The 15977-nt window shown below is 38.3% G+C and overlaps 1 protein-coding gene across 2 annotated transcripts in view; it reads right to left on the minus strand.

Moving 5' to 3' along the window:
- The window catches only part of LOC127431941 (glutamate receptor 3-like), a 90146-nt gene that overhangs the window by 32108 nt on the left and 42061 nt on the right, over positions 1-15977 (minus strand). For both annotated transcript variants that reach the window (XM_051682615.1, XM_051682606.1), the window contains exons 5-12: positions 15739-15792; positions 15434-15595; positions 14321-14488; positions 14029-14133; positions 12418-12525; positions 9375-9581; positions 7693-8066; positions 6709-6907 (exon numbers count right to left, since the gene is read on the minus strand). In XM_051682615.1, the coding sequence (XP_051538575.1) occupies positions 6709-6907; positions 7693-8066; positions 9375-9581; positions 12418-12525; positions 14029-14133; positions 14321-14488; positions 15434-15595; positions 15739-15792 (1377 nt within the window). The remainder of the gene's footprint in view (positions 1-6708; positions 6908-7692; positions 8067-9374; positions 9582-12417; positions 12526-14028; positions 14134-14320; positions 14489-15433; positions 15596-15738; positions 15793-15977) is intronic.

Here is a 15977-nt window from a genome sequence, read left to right on the forward strand (position 1 = left end):
ATCAAAAAATACAAAGCACGAGTTGGAAGAGAATATTAAAAGTACCGAGACAGAGCTGAAGCTCCGAATGTCATCTGATGGCCTCAGAGAATTTACCCGATTGAAATACAGATATAATACTATTTTGTCGTGGAAGGTGGAGTTTTGGCTATTCAGGGCAAGACAGTCATACTTTGAGTCAGAGGACAAAGCAGGGAAGCATTTGGCTAGATATATAAAGCAGAGAGAGTCTTTTTCTACCATTCCCTCAGTAAAATCTGCTAGTGGTGAAATTTTTACCTCAGCCATTGATATTAAAAATGCTTTTAAAGAATTCTATCTTGATATTTATAGCTCCACATCTCCATCTACTGATGAAGTTATTAGAAACTTTGTGGAACAATTAGATCTTCCTAAACTGATGGCTGAGCAAAAAAAATTATCTTGATTCTGAGATAAAGTTGGAGGAGCTTGACGAGGTAATTAAGGCCCTGCCTACAGGCAAGGCCAGATGGATTTGCCACTGAATTTTTTAGATCTTATGCTACAGATCTGCCTCCACTTTTGTTAGAAGTTTATACGGAATCATTAAAGAATGGAAAACTTCCGCCAACCATGACACACGTCCAGATCAGTCTGATTCTTAAAAAAAGAGAAAGATCCATGCGAGTGTAACAGTTACCGTCCAATTTCCTTGATCCAGCTAGATGTTAAAATTTTGTCAAAAATTTTGGCTAACTGATTAAGTTAAGTTATGACATCTCTTATACATATAGATCAGGTGGGGTTTATTCGGGGCCATAGCTCTTCTGATAACATCAGGCATCTAATTAATATCATGTGGTCAGTGGTGAATGAACAGCCTCCGGTCACTGCCATCTCATTTGACTCCAAAAAGGCGTTTGATATGGTAGAATGGGATTATCTTTTTAAGATTTTGGAAATGTACAGGTTTGGGAATACTTTTATTGAATGGATTAAGTTATTTTATAGATATCCGGTAGCGGCGGTACAAACAAATGGATTAATTTAAGATTATTTTACTCTGGATCTTGGACCAGGTCTTGCCCTGGAACAATTAGCAGCCGCGATAAGAAAGGAGGATGATTTTCCAGGATTGATGGCAGGAGGTCTGGCGAATAAGCTTCTGCTTTACGCAGATGATATTTTATTATTCGTCTCTGACCCCACTAGATCTATGCCTTGCCTCCACAGAATTATTAATTGTTTTTCTAAGTTCTCAGGTTACAGAGTCAATTAGTCTAAATCCAAAGCTTTAGCTCTGACAGCATACTCCCCAGTAACGGATTTTCAGCCGGGCGCCTTCCAGTGGCCCAAACAGGGCATTAAGTATTTGGGCATTTTATTCCCAGCAAATTTGTGTGATTTAGTTAAAGTTAATTTTGACCCTTTAATAAAAAGGTTTTCAAGTGATGTGATTATGTGGGCTTCATTACATTTATCTATGATTGGGAAGGTTAATGTTATTAAAATGAATTATATTCCAAAATTGCTACAATCTCTCCCTGTAGATGTCCCCCTCTCTTATTTCAAGCAATTTGATAGCATAGCGAAGTCTGTTATTTGGAACGGTAAACGTCCCAGATTACATTTCAACAAGTTACATAGGCCGGTTGACAAAGGTGGGCTAGGCCTACCCAAGATTTTGTTTTATTATTATGCATTCGGTCTCAGACATTTGGCTCATTGGTCGCTTCCACCTGAGAGAGCCTCTCCCTGGTTTCGTATTGAACAGGAAGTCCTTACCCCTATTTCGCCATTGCAAAGCCTTTCTATCAAATTAACCAGAGAAGTTAAGTCACACCCCGTTATCTCATGGGGGTACTGTGACAGTCCTTCCTCCGTCTGTGTGTCATGTCTGCGTTTGCCTGTGTGTTTCCCTCTTGTTTCTCACAACATTGGTTGCACAGCTCGTTAACTGATCTGCAGCCCCTTATTTTCTCCTCTATTGAAACATTCCTCTGTCTCATGTTCCCTGCTCATTTGTTTTGTGAGTTTGTGTTTTTCGTCCTTTTTCGGTTAGTGCCTTGTGGCCAAGTTTATGTTGATCATTTTTCTCCATCATGAGATTTTTTTGTATTTTGTCTGTTAAATAAAACTTATTTTGCCTCCATCTCTGCATTTGGGTCCTTCATCTCACCGGTGATTGTGACAAAACTGATACAGCATTGCACTTGTAATGCAAAGGACTACGTTGCAAGTCCTAAAGGGCTCTCAATTTATTTATTATCCAAAATATTCTCTGTGTCCATTTCTTGCGAGAGTAGCTATAAATGGCTGTGTAGCAGACAGGATATCTCTAGAGAAAACACACACCTAACTTTATTAGGACAAGCACACACTGCCACTTTTATAGGACACACTTTTAGACACATGCACACACACATATCATACAACATCTAAGTAGGTTAACTTGACCTCCAAACAGCTGGTGTATCAGTGCAAGTGTGTGTGTGTGTTCACTTTTCTTGAGGTTTTTAGGAATAAACTGGAGTTAGATTCACAATACATTCTTAAGAATTTAATTCTTCTTAACTACTGTTGTCTTCTTATTTTCTAACTTAAGAAAAAAAACTAAGAAGAACACTCTGTATTCCCGAAAAGACTTCTTTGGAACATAATGATTCATTCATTCATTCAATCATTCATTCAATATTGTTTTTTTTTTTATTATTATTAATATATTGTTCATAGAATAAATTCTAAGAAGTTTGTAAGTATATTCCTAAGAACTCGTGAATCCGGCCTCTGAACTGTAGGCAACAAGTGCCTTGTTACAGAAACATCCTAAATGTAGAATCCTATAATATCTGTTAGTAACCATGGCATGGCTTAACTTAAGTTCTTTTTCCTTCACTTTCACTTTTTCCTTCTTCTGTTTTTGGTGATTTACATTCTTCGTGCATATTGCCCCCGACTGGGCAGAGAGGAGAATATATGACAAGAAATGACTTAAATATTGATCTGTTTCTCACCCACACCTATCATATTGTGTCTGAAGATATGGATTTAACCACTGGAGTCATATGGATTACTTTTAAACTCTCTTTATGTGATTTTTGGAGCTTCAAAATTTTGGCACCCATTCACTTGCATTGTATGGACCAAAAGAGTTTAAATGTTCTTCTAAAAATCTTCATTTGTGTTCTCCAGAAGAAAGAAAGTCATACACATCTAGGATGCGTATAGTAAGTTTCTATAATACGGTCCCAGGTCTGTAAAAAATAAAAATATAAAAGATAGAAAGAGAGAAGTGCAGAGGGCACCTCATTTCATGTGTTCTCTCTCTGTCCCTGTCTCTCGCCATTCCATTGTGGGTGTGTGAGGTGACAGTGAAGCGTGAGTGACTGATTACGCATATGTGTATATCTGCTTTCACACACATTACAGAGTAATCATGACTTTAAGGTGGAATGACAGGATGAGCTTATCAGCAGTGGTGTATCTGGGTCATCTTAAAACTGCCCTGTTCCGTGTCATCTCTCACACAAACACACATACAAAAACACACATGCTCCCTTTGGCTTCAAATTCAGTAAAACATGCTTTATCAAACATGGAAGCATATTTGTAATGACTGCATGTCATTGCCAAGAATCAAGAGTTTCTTTGAAGATAAATATACATGCAAATGTTGTTTCCTTCTGATACTTAGTCAGTTTGCATTTCTGCTCTGTAAGGCTGCAGTCAAACACCATTCCAGCCCCCTTATGTATAAAAACATTGTGGCAACAAGTGAGAGTTTTTGTCCTATCCAACTTCAACCATGACAAGCGAAAGGAGATTTTGATTTAGAAATTTCTTGATTTCTATTTCTGTCGCTTTGCACTGGGAAGCCCACAATTTCGGCCCACAGTCTCATTGGACCCAAATCCTGCTCCATAAATCAAGCGTATACATAATAAAATAACATAATAAAGCACAACAATCTGGTTCCAGAGGTAAAAATCCCATTCATTTTCTACATAGACTAATAGATTTTTAACAATAACTTATAAACCTTTAAAACAGAACCACCATGAGCTTCGAGGTTGTTAATCGATGGTATAAGCTTCTGTTGAAGCCATCAATTTGAGCTATTTCAACTTAATTTCTAAAAAATTAATTTAATATCTTGTAGGTCTTCTTATACTCTCAATCTATGTGTGTTTATATCAGAATATTCTGCAACAGAATTAAAAGATATTGTAACTTCACTTATAATCAATAACTTTATTTATTCTCATCATTCGCAATTGTAGGTCATCCCTTCAATAAAGACATTAAGTACACAGTATTTTACCTTTGTGTTTTTGTCCAATTCTCAAATACCTTTTTCTTAAAATCAAAGCATGTATTCATGCCTGACTGGTTTGGTTCATGGCTTAGAACTGTTTTATAAAAGGTTTCATGAAATCCCTTTGGAAAAAAATAATCGTAAAAACACTTCCGGAACCAAGACAGCTGAAAATATATGGTTTATCATGAAGAAATATACAGTATGTAGGTTCTGTTTTAACTATCATACAAAAATAATTTTAACTTGTTTCAGTAGGCCTGTTTTATTTTGTCAGACATGTAACATGTTGATGAACACACGTCCTCATACATCCTCTAAAGCCTGACAAATGTGGCATATAAAAATTTAAGCTACCATCAGACACATACGTAATGGTCCACATGCAGTAAATGATCATATTTGACTTCAATATTTAAACTTAATAAACAGTTGGTTTTGACTGAAGAAGTTACTTCCTGCATTCAATATAAGTGCAATGAAAGACATACACTATATTGCCAAAAGTATTCGCTCATCTGCCTTTAGACGCATATGAATTTAAGTGACATCCCATTCTTAATCCATAGGGTTTAATATGATGTCGGCCCACCCTTTGCAGCTATAACAGCTTCAACTCTTCTGGGAAGGCTTTCCACAAGGTTTAGGAGTGTGTTTATGGGAATTTTTGACCATTCTTCCAGAAGCGCATTTGTGAGGTCAGACACTGATGTTGGACGAGAAGGCCTGGCTCGCAGTCTTCGCTCTAATTCATCCCAAAGGTGCTCTATCGGGTTGAGGTCAGGACTCTGTGCAGGCCAGTCAAGTTCTTCCACACCAAACTCGCTCATCCATGTCTTTATGGACCTTGCTTTGTGCACTGGTGCGCAGTCATGTTGGAACAGGAAGGGGCCATCCCCAAACTGTTCCCACAAAGTTGGGAGCATGGAATTGTCCAAAATCTCTTGGTATGCTGAAGCATTCAGAGTTCCTTTCACTGGAACTAAGGGGCCAAGCCCAGCTCCTGAAAAACAACCCCACACCATAATCCCCCCTCCACCAAACTTCACAGTTAGCACAATGCAGTCAGACAAGTACCGTTCTCCTGGCAACCGCCAAACCCAGACTCGTCCATCAGATTGCCAGATGGAGAAGCGTGATTCGTCACTCCAGAGAACGCGTCTCCACTGCTCTAGAGTCCAGTGGTGGCATGCTTTACACCACTGCATCCGACGCTTTGCATTGCACTTGGTGATGTATGGCTTGGATGCAGCTGCTCGGCCATGGAAACCCATTCCATGAAGCTCTCTACGCACTGTTCTTGAGCTAATCTGAAGGCCACATAAACTTTGGAGGTCTGTAGCGATTGACTCTGCAGAAAGTTGGCGACCTCTGCGCACTATGCGCCTCAGCATCCGCTGACCCCGCTCTGTCATTTTACATGACCTACCACTTCGTGGCTGAGTTGCTGTCATTCCCAATCGCTTCCACTTTGTTATAATACCACTGACAGTTGACTGTGGAATATTTAGTAGCGAGGAAATTTCACGACTGGACTTGTTGCACAGGTGGCATCCTATCACAGTACCACGCTGGAATTCACTAAGCTCCTGAGAGCAGCCCATTCTTTCACAAATGTTTGTAGAAGCAGTCTGCATGCCTAGGTGCTTCATTTTATACACCTGTGGCCATGGAAGTGATTGGAACACCTGAATTCAATTATTTGGATGGGTGAGCGAATACTTTTGGCAATATAGTGTATTTTAAAAGTAGTACGTTATGTTTAATTTGCATTTCCTTTCACAAACAGCCAGTAGGCTATGTGCTGCAGTGGTGGAAAGGGGGTTTGGTTCGTCCACTCTAGATCTCGGTGGTCTTATTCATATAAGATCATTGTTAGATCAGATTAGGCCTCAGATCTGTCACAGTGGTTGCGCTTTAGTAAGTTAAAACAATCGGAGTTTGTGCAATTCCTTTATGAAAGGTTAAAATCTACTAACAGCAGCTGTGAGGCGAATTGGTTTTAATAGAGCAGACGTGTTAAAAATGGCTGTGATCCATGAAATATCACAATTTATGATCCATAGATCCTGATGGAAATCTAAGAAAGCACAAATCTCCAATAATCTTTTGGGAATGGGGTGTTTGAAACCCACAAACAGCACTTTTGTTTAGCATTTTCAGCTTAAATTTCAGCGATGTGGCCATTGAAAGCAGTTCTTTTCTGGGGTGCTAAAAGATCCTGGAAGTGCCGCCGCTGAGTATTTATAAACAGTGACTTTATCTTTAAACACCAATTATGTTCTGATTAGCTGTGATTGTGTTGCCTCCTGCAGCATTTTCACTGTTAATGTAGACAGAAACAATGATTGCCGCTGGAAACACACTGTGTTGCACCTGGTTAGAATGCTGTTTAAACTGCATTTAATACTACATTGCTGCTGGTGTCTCACCCTGAAGAACTCTTTGGTGGAACCGGAGTCAAGGGTCCCATAGGCGATCTCGGTCTGCTTAGCGAGGTCTTCTGCACTCTCTATAGGTGACACCATTCTTTCCACAGTAAGGAAAGCGGCCAGATTTGCAGTGTAGGATGAAATGATGATCAGAGTGAAGAACCACCACACACCACCAACTATACGCCCGGACAGAGACCTGAGAGAGAGAAAGAGTAAGAAAGAAGAAAAAAAGAGGGAGACAGTAGGAGAGCAAACAAATCCCCTCAGATAGATCAGTTGAGTGTAAGGCTAAAAATTAGCACAGATGCATTTAAAGCTATCCTTGTAGACCAAAGATGCAATAATCTTCAAGCAAAGAACAAACAAAGTTATGGTCTGATAAGAGGCAACAGAAAGATTAGGTTGAGAACAAGGTCACGAGGAACACCTCAAGAATAAAAGGCAGGAATTTAAAACTCACAAAGAGGTAAGTGGAACATGATGTGAATGAAAATGAATGAAAGATTATCTTGGTGAATGAGTGAACAGGACTGACACTCCTCCACTGAAACAGTTTATAAACACCAAACTGCTGACAGTAAAATAGAGACTCGCAGCAAGAACACGGTAGCCTTCCAAGGAAGAGAGAGAGAGAGAGACAATATGTACATTTTACAGTCAACACATGGTGAATATAAATTATTTTAGTTGGTGCCCTGAATCACTTTAAGCAAGCTGCAGTTAAAAAGAGAGAAAGATGTTAGAGCAAAAGAAGTGATTGTGATAAATGAAACAATTTCAAAAAAGTGATTGAGTGATTGAATGAACAAGTGACCTCATGATTGAATGATGAGATACTGTAACCTTACAAAAAAAGTGTCACACGCCAAATAGAATAACATATATGCACCATGAAAGACAAAACGACCATAAAATGCAAAGATGAGGGGAGGAAGAAAGATGAAGATGGAGGGATGAGAACGTGCTAAAAAATGCACCAACCTTGGCGAGATATCGCATCCTTGCTGCATGAAAGCTCCAAGTGAAAACCAGAGACTGTTAAAGATGCCGAAGTCATTGGGTGGGTCAGGTGGCGACTGCGGATCTTTCGCCTCTTCGTTCTCGTCCAGGTGCCATTCGTACGGACTGAAACGACTCACCAGGAAGAGAACCACGCTCACGCCAATGTATGCAAACACGATACACATCCAGATCTCATAAGCAAGCGGGTCCAGGAAGGAGAAAACTCCAGGTTTGGACTTTTGTGGTTTCTTGATCATGATGGAAATTCCTAGACTCATGAATGGCTTGGAGAAATCAATCACCTCCTCCCGGACAAGGGTTATAGTGAGGGGTGCCACGGCTATATCTGCTCTCTGGAAACATGAAATACAGTACATGTTACATCACCATATGAAAAAAAGCAATGCCATTGTGTGATAATGGACAAGTGATTAGATGGTCTGGTGTTTTGAATATTTCATGACAAAATAAAAATGGCAGGAATTAACCAGTTTGTTGAAAACCAGCAACTTTTTTAGCTTTAAACCAGCTGTAACGTAAAACTTTAGAGTTCAGAGTGGGTTTACTTGATATTTTCTGTACATTATAGTATGTTGCAGGTGTTTATGTTACCATGTACTTGTGTCCCATAATACTTTCTTGCCTCGGATCACAACTCCAACTGCTAATGAATGCAACCCAGAGCGCAACACAATATTTGATCATTCTAGTTAATATTTATTAAGAAACAAGACTGAAAATGCAGCTTGCAAAACCCCTTGCAACTGTTAGTATGAAACAATGTTTATCAGATGTATTTATGATACACTACATGGCTTATCAAAACAAAATCAGATGCACACACACAAACACAAATTTCTCATTTTTATAATAACTTGTTTAATGTTAAGAAACAGGTTGAGATGATTTTTTCCCCTTCACAAATTAAATGCAGTCTGAAGGCAGACTGGGCCATGTGCTCAAGTGGTTGAAAGAGAGAACTATTTTGGAGCTTTATCATCTGCGAACATTGACCATGACCAAAGACTTGGGTGGGGTCAGCAACACTGGGAGACATTAATTACCTCCATTTTAATATCACATCAGACTGTCAAAATAAATTCACAAAACACAGGAAAGACAGGTGAGAAAAACAGAAGCAATTTTGACAAGCACTAAACCCAGAAAGCAGCTCATCAGTAACACATGTGATTTTGTGAGACAAAACGGGATAAATGTACAGTTAGCCAGTCATTATCGCAAAATAAATTCAGACAGGGTAATCGGTACCCTGACGTGAAGTGCTTATTACACAGCTACTTATCAAATGAATAAATAAATACATTCACTTGAAACATTGATTTGAGTTGAAAATATAACATAGCTTCATTGTCTGGGATAACGGTCAATTATACAGTTTAGTGGTCATTTTGCAAAATATCTGAAAGCAGAATGCAGCAACTGACTAATCAGAACCAAGAATTTCAGAACACTGTGTAATAATTCTGCATAATACTTTCTGTTAATCTACAAAGAAAATACTTTTTTGTTGACTTATTTTTATTTTGACAGCGGACTCAGTGATTTTATACAGTATGAGGCCTTCTAAGTGTTGCTGGCCTCACACAGCCACTATTCCACCCCTCAACCCCCAAATGCATGATTGTTTTCCCTACACTCACCCCATACACCAACTCCCCCACCATGCCGTTCCAGGTCTTGGTCTCAGGGTCGCGCGCTCCGTATTTCCCATCAGCCACAATGGACAGTTTGTACTTTATGCCCACGTGCTTGGCGATTTCTGATGCCAAGTCTACACAGTAGCCCTCATAACGTTCATTTCCATCCATCTGCATATAATTCCTCTTGTACATTACATAGGGAGCTTCCTGTTAACCAAATCACATGGGGTTCAGGTCGCTTTGAAACACACATCCAAGAACGCATAAATTCTGCAAATAAAACGATCATTCATCTGCAATCATGCTGATATGTCTCTTTTTCTCTATCACACACACACACACACACACACACACACACACACACACACACCAGTGTTGGGTAAATTACTCTCTTGACTTCCTCCTGCATTCATTACAGTTTACATTATAATAATGCTTAGCAATAAATGTAACCTAAGTAATGTGCTTAAAAGTAATTCACTTCTTTGAAATTCAGTAACTATAATCTGATAACAAGAATTTAAAATGTAACATGTTACACTACCTTTTTTGCTTTATTAGTAATTAGATTACAGTGATTACTTTATAATCGGATTACACCCATCACTGACACACATGCACGCACATTTCATTCTTACTCATTCACTGAAACATAAACATGCACAATGAGTGTCACAACAGCAATGTGACTGATAGCCAAATGCAAACAGCAGCTAAAAGCTGGGACTGCAGCAGGAGGTTAGTTTGAATTAATACTGGGTTTTGGGTTTAAGCTTTAGTAGTGGGTTCTAAATTCTCAGAATGAAGAGTTAGATGGGTAGAGTGCAGAAAAGAGAGCTGACAGAGATGTGAAGTTGCAGGTTCTCTCATCAGGAAACTGGTGTAATTTGCCAGTCTTAAGCAAGCAATAATGGGGGGAGTTGTTAAGAGCTCTATTTCAGAACCTCACACACATGTACACATACAGTGCATGCAGGAGGTGTGTTAAAGTGGGCAGCAGAGGTTTTCTCACATCTTTGTGTATCATTTTTATTTTTTTTTTTTTTATTAAACTCTAGATGTATTATCATCAAACCAAACCTTAGCTTTCACATCATCAGACAAACCTCTAGCAAAAACAACAGATAAAATTGCTTTCAATTCATCAGATCAAACAGCAATATATTTAAAATTAAAACTTTGTCCTAACAGAATCAAAACAAACCTTAGTCTAAAATGTATTGCATCAAACTCTTAACAGCACCAAATTAACCTCTAGTCTTGAAAGCTCTGAAATCAAATGCTACTCTTAACATAAGATCAAACTCTAATTTTTCTATGCATATTCTATCATACTGTATTCCAAAATGGTCTATCTCAAACCCATATTAATTTGTTAATATGACATTTATTGTTTTATGACAATTAATTGAGACTAAAAATTGAAATGGGATCAGTTTATATATTTGATACAACTGTCCACATCTGTCCAAACTATGCATAACAAATCATTATTTTCACAAACTCAATTAGCTTATTAACCTATTTCACTTTCTGAATCTACTTATGAGGTTATCATAGGCAGAGTCAGAAAGAGGTCGTCATTTCTTTTAAATGTACCATAAGGTGAACCTTATGGTACATTTAAATATGACTTTGCTTCTCTGACTCACTAAATTAGGTGATATCTATATACCTGTATGTTCATTTATGTTTTTATAATTGACAGTATAAATGCTGACTTTTCTAATGAATATAACACCTCTGTATTAAAAGAACTGGATCCATTGTATGGCCTGCTTCAGTGACAAAGGTGACAATTTTCTCAACTATGTTTCACTGTGTGAAAGGTTTGGCTTCTGTGACCTTCAGGTTATACATTATTCAAATTATTAATTACCATATTCACCCTTTAATTAATATTCTCGCAGATTTGTGTAAGTCCTCGCCTCTATGTTCCTCTCCTCAATTTCTCAGTTCTTCATTAAGGACATAATTATGAATCTTGTTAAAGACCAGCTGTAATCACTGCATAGTCCTCCCTGATTTCACTTCCAACAATTTGGATTCATTAATTCTTGTTTGTTTAAACACTGTGACTCAGTCAACGTAACATGTCCAGTAGGCATAACATTTCCACATATAACTTATATTTAACTTTGGCACATGTCCTTTATAAAATGCTGTAGATCTAGGGTTTTTTAAAAAGTGGTCCGTGGACCTCTAGAGATCCATGAAGGTCCTGCAGCGGTTTGAGAAAATCAAACTTTTTTTACATTGGGGTCTATAAAGGTTGAAAAATCATTCTCTAGATTTAGAAAATGTGCATTCACTATTTTTAGATTTAATTTCCTATTTGGGTCATAAATTATCCTTTTGTAACATTATTTTTTATCTGAGAGTAAAGCTTTGTGCACATGCGTCTCTTCAGTCCATTTTACTACACATGTATTACCTTCTCTGACTCCCTAGAGCTATTAGTTGGCACAATTTTGTTATTTGAGAGAAGGTCTGCACCTTTGTGGGTCTCTTTGATTAGATTCATGGAAATTAAAAACAGGACCTCAGCCATGTAGTAGCACATCTGAACTCTTAAAAGGATGTACATTTTTATGATAGTCACCATTTTATAGCATGTGTGAGAAAACCATCTGCTAAGTATTTTTTTGTATGTGTCTTTAATATACATTTTTATATAACTTGCATCCAGCCCAGCATCTCACTTCTCTTGCCCACTGGACAGAGGCTGTTCAGTACTTACGTTTGGTGAAAGAACAGAAGAAGAGAGAGGGAGATTCTAACCTATTTCTTACCAAAGCCAGTATTGTGATGTCACTGCTACAACAGGCCACCGGAATGGAACTGAAAATGCTTTGGCACTCACACGGATACAGTTGAAACACTCTTCTGTGATCGACTGTTTCAAAATGTAGTGAGTGAGTGCAAAGCAACTCAAACAGAAAAGCATTCTGCCCCCCAGGATTCAATGCAACAGTGACACTAAACCTGGAAGGGCAGAAGGATCATGGTTCGGGATATTTAAAAGCAGCATTGGATAGTGTACCATAATAGTAGTGACCACAATGGTTCTGTTTTCCACAGAGGAGGATTCGTTGGTAACCTGCTGCTCCACTATATAAACAAATTTCTCATATTCATTCCAGTAGCCAATCTGCAAGGGACAGAAACAATAACGGCATAAATAAAATCGACCCATCACAGTTAACCAACCAAAGACTCAATTCAGAAAGAAAATGACATCATACAGACATGACTTATGACTTTTCTTGAAAAGTGCATGTCTACTTTGTGATACAACAGAGGGTTAAAGCTTCAATAATAACTGCCTGTTGGGTTTTAATTATGTGATAGGAACATATTTAAAGAATTTGAAGGGGGAAAAGGAGTAAAATTTTATTATAACTATTAGTATTTTCATAATAATTCTCTAGTGGGACCCCAAACATAAAAACAGTAATGTCTCTCTCAACAGCAAAAAAGGGATCAATTAATCGATAGACAGCATTTGTGGCATAATGTTTATTACCACAAATATTTATTTTGATTTGTCCCTCCCTTTCATAAAAAAAAAATAAAAAAAAATAAAAAAAGCAAAAATCTGGGTTCTAGTAAGGCACTTACAATGGAAGTGAATGGAGTCAATCTGTAAACGTTAAAACACTTCAAAGGTTTCAAATGTATAGCCACAAGACGTAAACAATGTGTGTTAACATGTTCTTGTGTCACAAAATCTTTTACTATCCTTTTAGTGTGTTAAGTTATATCCAATTTTACAACTTCGTTACCATGATGATGTCATGCTTAAAACCCTAAAATAACCATAAAAAACTATTTACACAACTTTACAGTTCAATTAATATACAAGTTTTAAAAGAGAAATTAATGATAAAACTTAAGGGGCCTGGGTAGCTCAGCAAGTATTGACATTGACTACCACCCCTGGAGTTACGAGTTTGAATCCATGCTGTGCTGAGTGGCTCCAGCCAGGTCTCCTAAAAAACCAAATTGGCCTGGTTGCTAGGGCAGGTAGAGTCACATGGGGTAACCTCCTCGTGGTCACGATTAAGTGGTTCTCGCTCTCAATGGGGCACGTGGTAAATTGTGCGTGGATCGCGGAGAGTAGCAGGAGCCTCCACATGCTGGGAGTCTCTGCGGTGTCATTCACAGCGAGCCACGTGATAAGATGCGCAGATTGACTGTCTCAGAAACGGAGGCAAATGAGACTTGTCCTCCGCCACCCGGATTGAGGTGAGTAACTGCACCACCATGAGGACCTAATAAGTAGTGGGAATTGGCCATTCCAAGATTGGGGAGAAAAGGGGATAAAAAAAGAATTTACAACTTATAATTATAAGCTTCACATTTCTGCCTTTAAACCCTCCAAAAATTGGTCCCATTCACTTCTATTGTGAGTGCCTCACTGTACCATGATTTTTGCTTTTTTTAAAGAAAGGGAGACGAGTCAGGTAATCAACATTATGCCACAAATGCTGTTGATTAAGCTTTACTTTACTGAATCCGGAACCCCTTGCTAAATTTAAAAATAAAAAAACAGTACACCTGATAGGTTATCAGCAATTTGTAAAATTACACATGGCTCCACTGTGATAGTATTGTGTGACCTTACAGATACTGCCCTCTGAGAGTCACTAACCTTTCTGGCTCCTCCAGGTTTCATCTCATAAACATCTATGGTGTAATTTGATCGTCGTCCAAATGAGTCAAACTGAATATTTCCCGTCATACCCTGAACCTGTACCTGCAGGATGTGAGCACACAGGAGCAACAGTAACACCCACAAAATAAACCAAAAAAAAAGAAAAGCATTAAACAATGTTATTATGCATACAGGCCGAAAATAAGCTTAAATCACTGCAAATCCAGAGATATCTCTCAGCTAGTATTTGTCTGTGGGGTAGATGAGGCCCTTTTGAGATCCCTCCTACCAATTTGAGCGCTCTCTCAATGTCGATTCCCTGGCTCCACGGTACAGCCGGATTGGCAAGGCAGTCACCCGCACTCCCTCGACGGGAAATATCCACACGCTGACGTCTCAAATACCGAAACGCCTCGGCTAACACCAGGATGGCATCGTGAGTCAGCGCAGAGGTGTACTAAACAAAAGAACAAACAGATGAAAAAAATATAAAGAGCAGGGATGCATCAGTATTGAAACAGAACAACACAAACCCTCATAGGCCTTGTTCACACTGGACACAAATTTTATTCATTTTTCAAATCTGATCTTTAGGGTCTAACTGTCTGCACTTTCATTTTTAAAGTGATGAAATCAATATCCTGTATATATATATCAGTTGCAATGGTAATGATGTAAGCATCAGCACCATACCAAGAGTCTTTTTCATGCTGCCAGTGTGGAAAGAGACTACATCTTGCCATGGTGCTGAACTCACAAGGCATATGAGAGAACATAAGGACTAAGGCATTTTATGCATTCATGAATATACTGTGTTCAAAACCGCTGACTCCGTTCCCTCATTCACTCAAAACAGTTCACTCATTCCCTATTCACTACAAAGTGAATGTCATATAGTTCGCTATATGAGGAAAGAGTGAAAATTACTGTATTTGGAACAACTCCATAAACATAGCACACTTCGTATGACATAACATAACTTGTGTGCTGAATGATAGCAAAAACAACTAGAAATTTTGTTTAGATTAACACACGTTCCTAAAAATGTTCAAAAACTAAATGGATTTGAGTCGGATATGCCAAAAAATCTGATTATTGCTGCCAGTCTGAAAAATGGCATATAAAGTTGCAAAACACAAACCTGTAAGAACTAGATCACTCAAAATTCCAAAGGTAAACTATGGGATATGTGGACTATTTAATTAACACAAGAATAACAAACAACAAGAGATGGTAAATAAAAGTACTGCATGACTGCTAGATTAAACACATAAAAATATATGATCATAAATTACATACTGCAAATATATTCACAAATGACACACACAAATAAACACATCATAAATAAGCATAAATAAGCATACAAATAAAAAGAGAGAGAGAAACTGAGAGGGACATAGACCTTCAGAGGCGTGTTTCTAGACTCAGGAAACTCTCTCTCATCGAGTCGTTCCCAGCGCTGGAGAAACTGCTGCACAATTGGACTTTCAGGATTTATGATTTGGAAGCCGGTAATGTTAGCACCACCTGAGAACACCTTATCCAAACTCATATTAGAGAATCCCTGCACAAAACAAGGGTCAATGGTCAAAGGTGAAGGGTCAGCCACAGAAGGTGAAGAAGAGCTCTGTGTGTGTGTGTGTGTGTGTGTGTGTGTGTGTGTGTGTGTGTGTGTGTGTGTGTGTGTGTGTGTGTGTGTTTCCTCACAAGATTAGCCAGGATGTAATGATATCCTCGACTGTTCTTTCCTGAGATCACAACCTGAAAATAACAGAATTAAAGACTGTTATCCAATACTATACCATATTGTTTACTTAGATAATATACTGTAAGTGACAGATGAAACTGATAAACAACTAATTAAATGGAAATAGCCAAAGGTCTAAAGAACTGCAGAGGGCTGATTCTCTAATGCACATTCATTACATCAGATTTTCTTTACACTA

The sequence above is a fragment of the Myxocyprinus asiaticus genome, chromosome 4, assembly GCF_019703515.2.
Source record: "Myxocyprinus asiaticus isolate MX2 ecotype Aquarium Trade chromosome 4, UBuf_Myxa_2, whole genome shotgun sequence".
NCBI lineage: Eukaryota > Metazoa > Chordata > Actinopteri > Cypriniformes > Catostomidae > Myxocyprinus > Myxocyprinus asiaticus.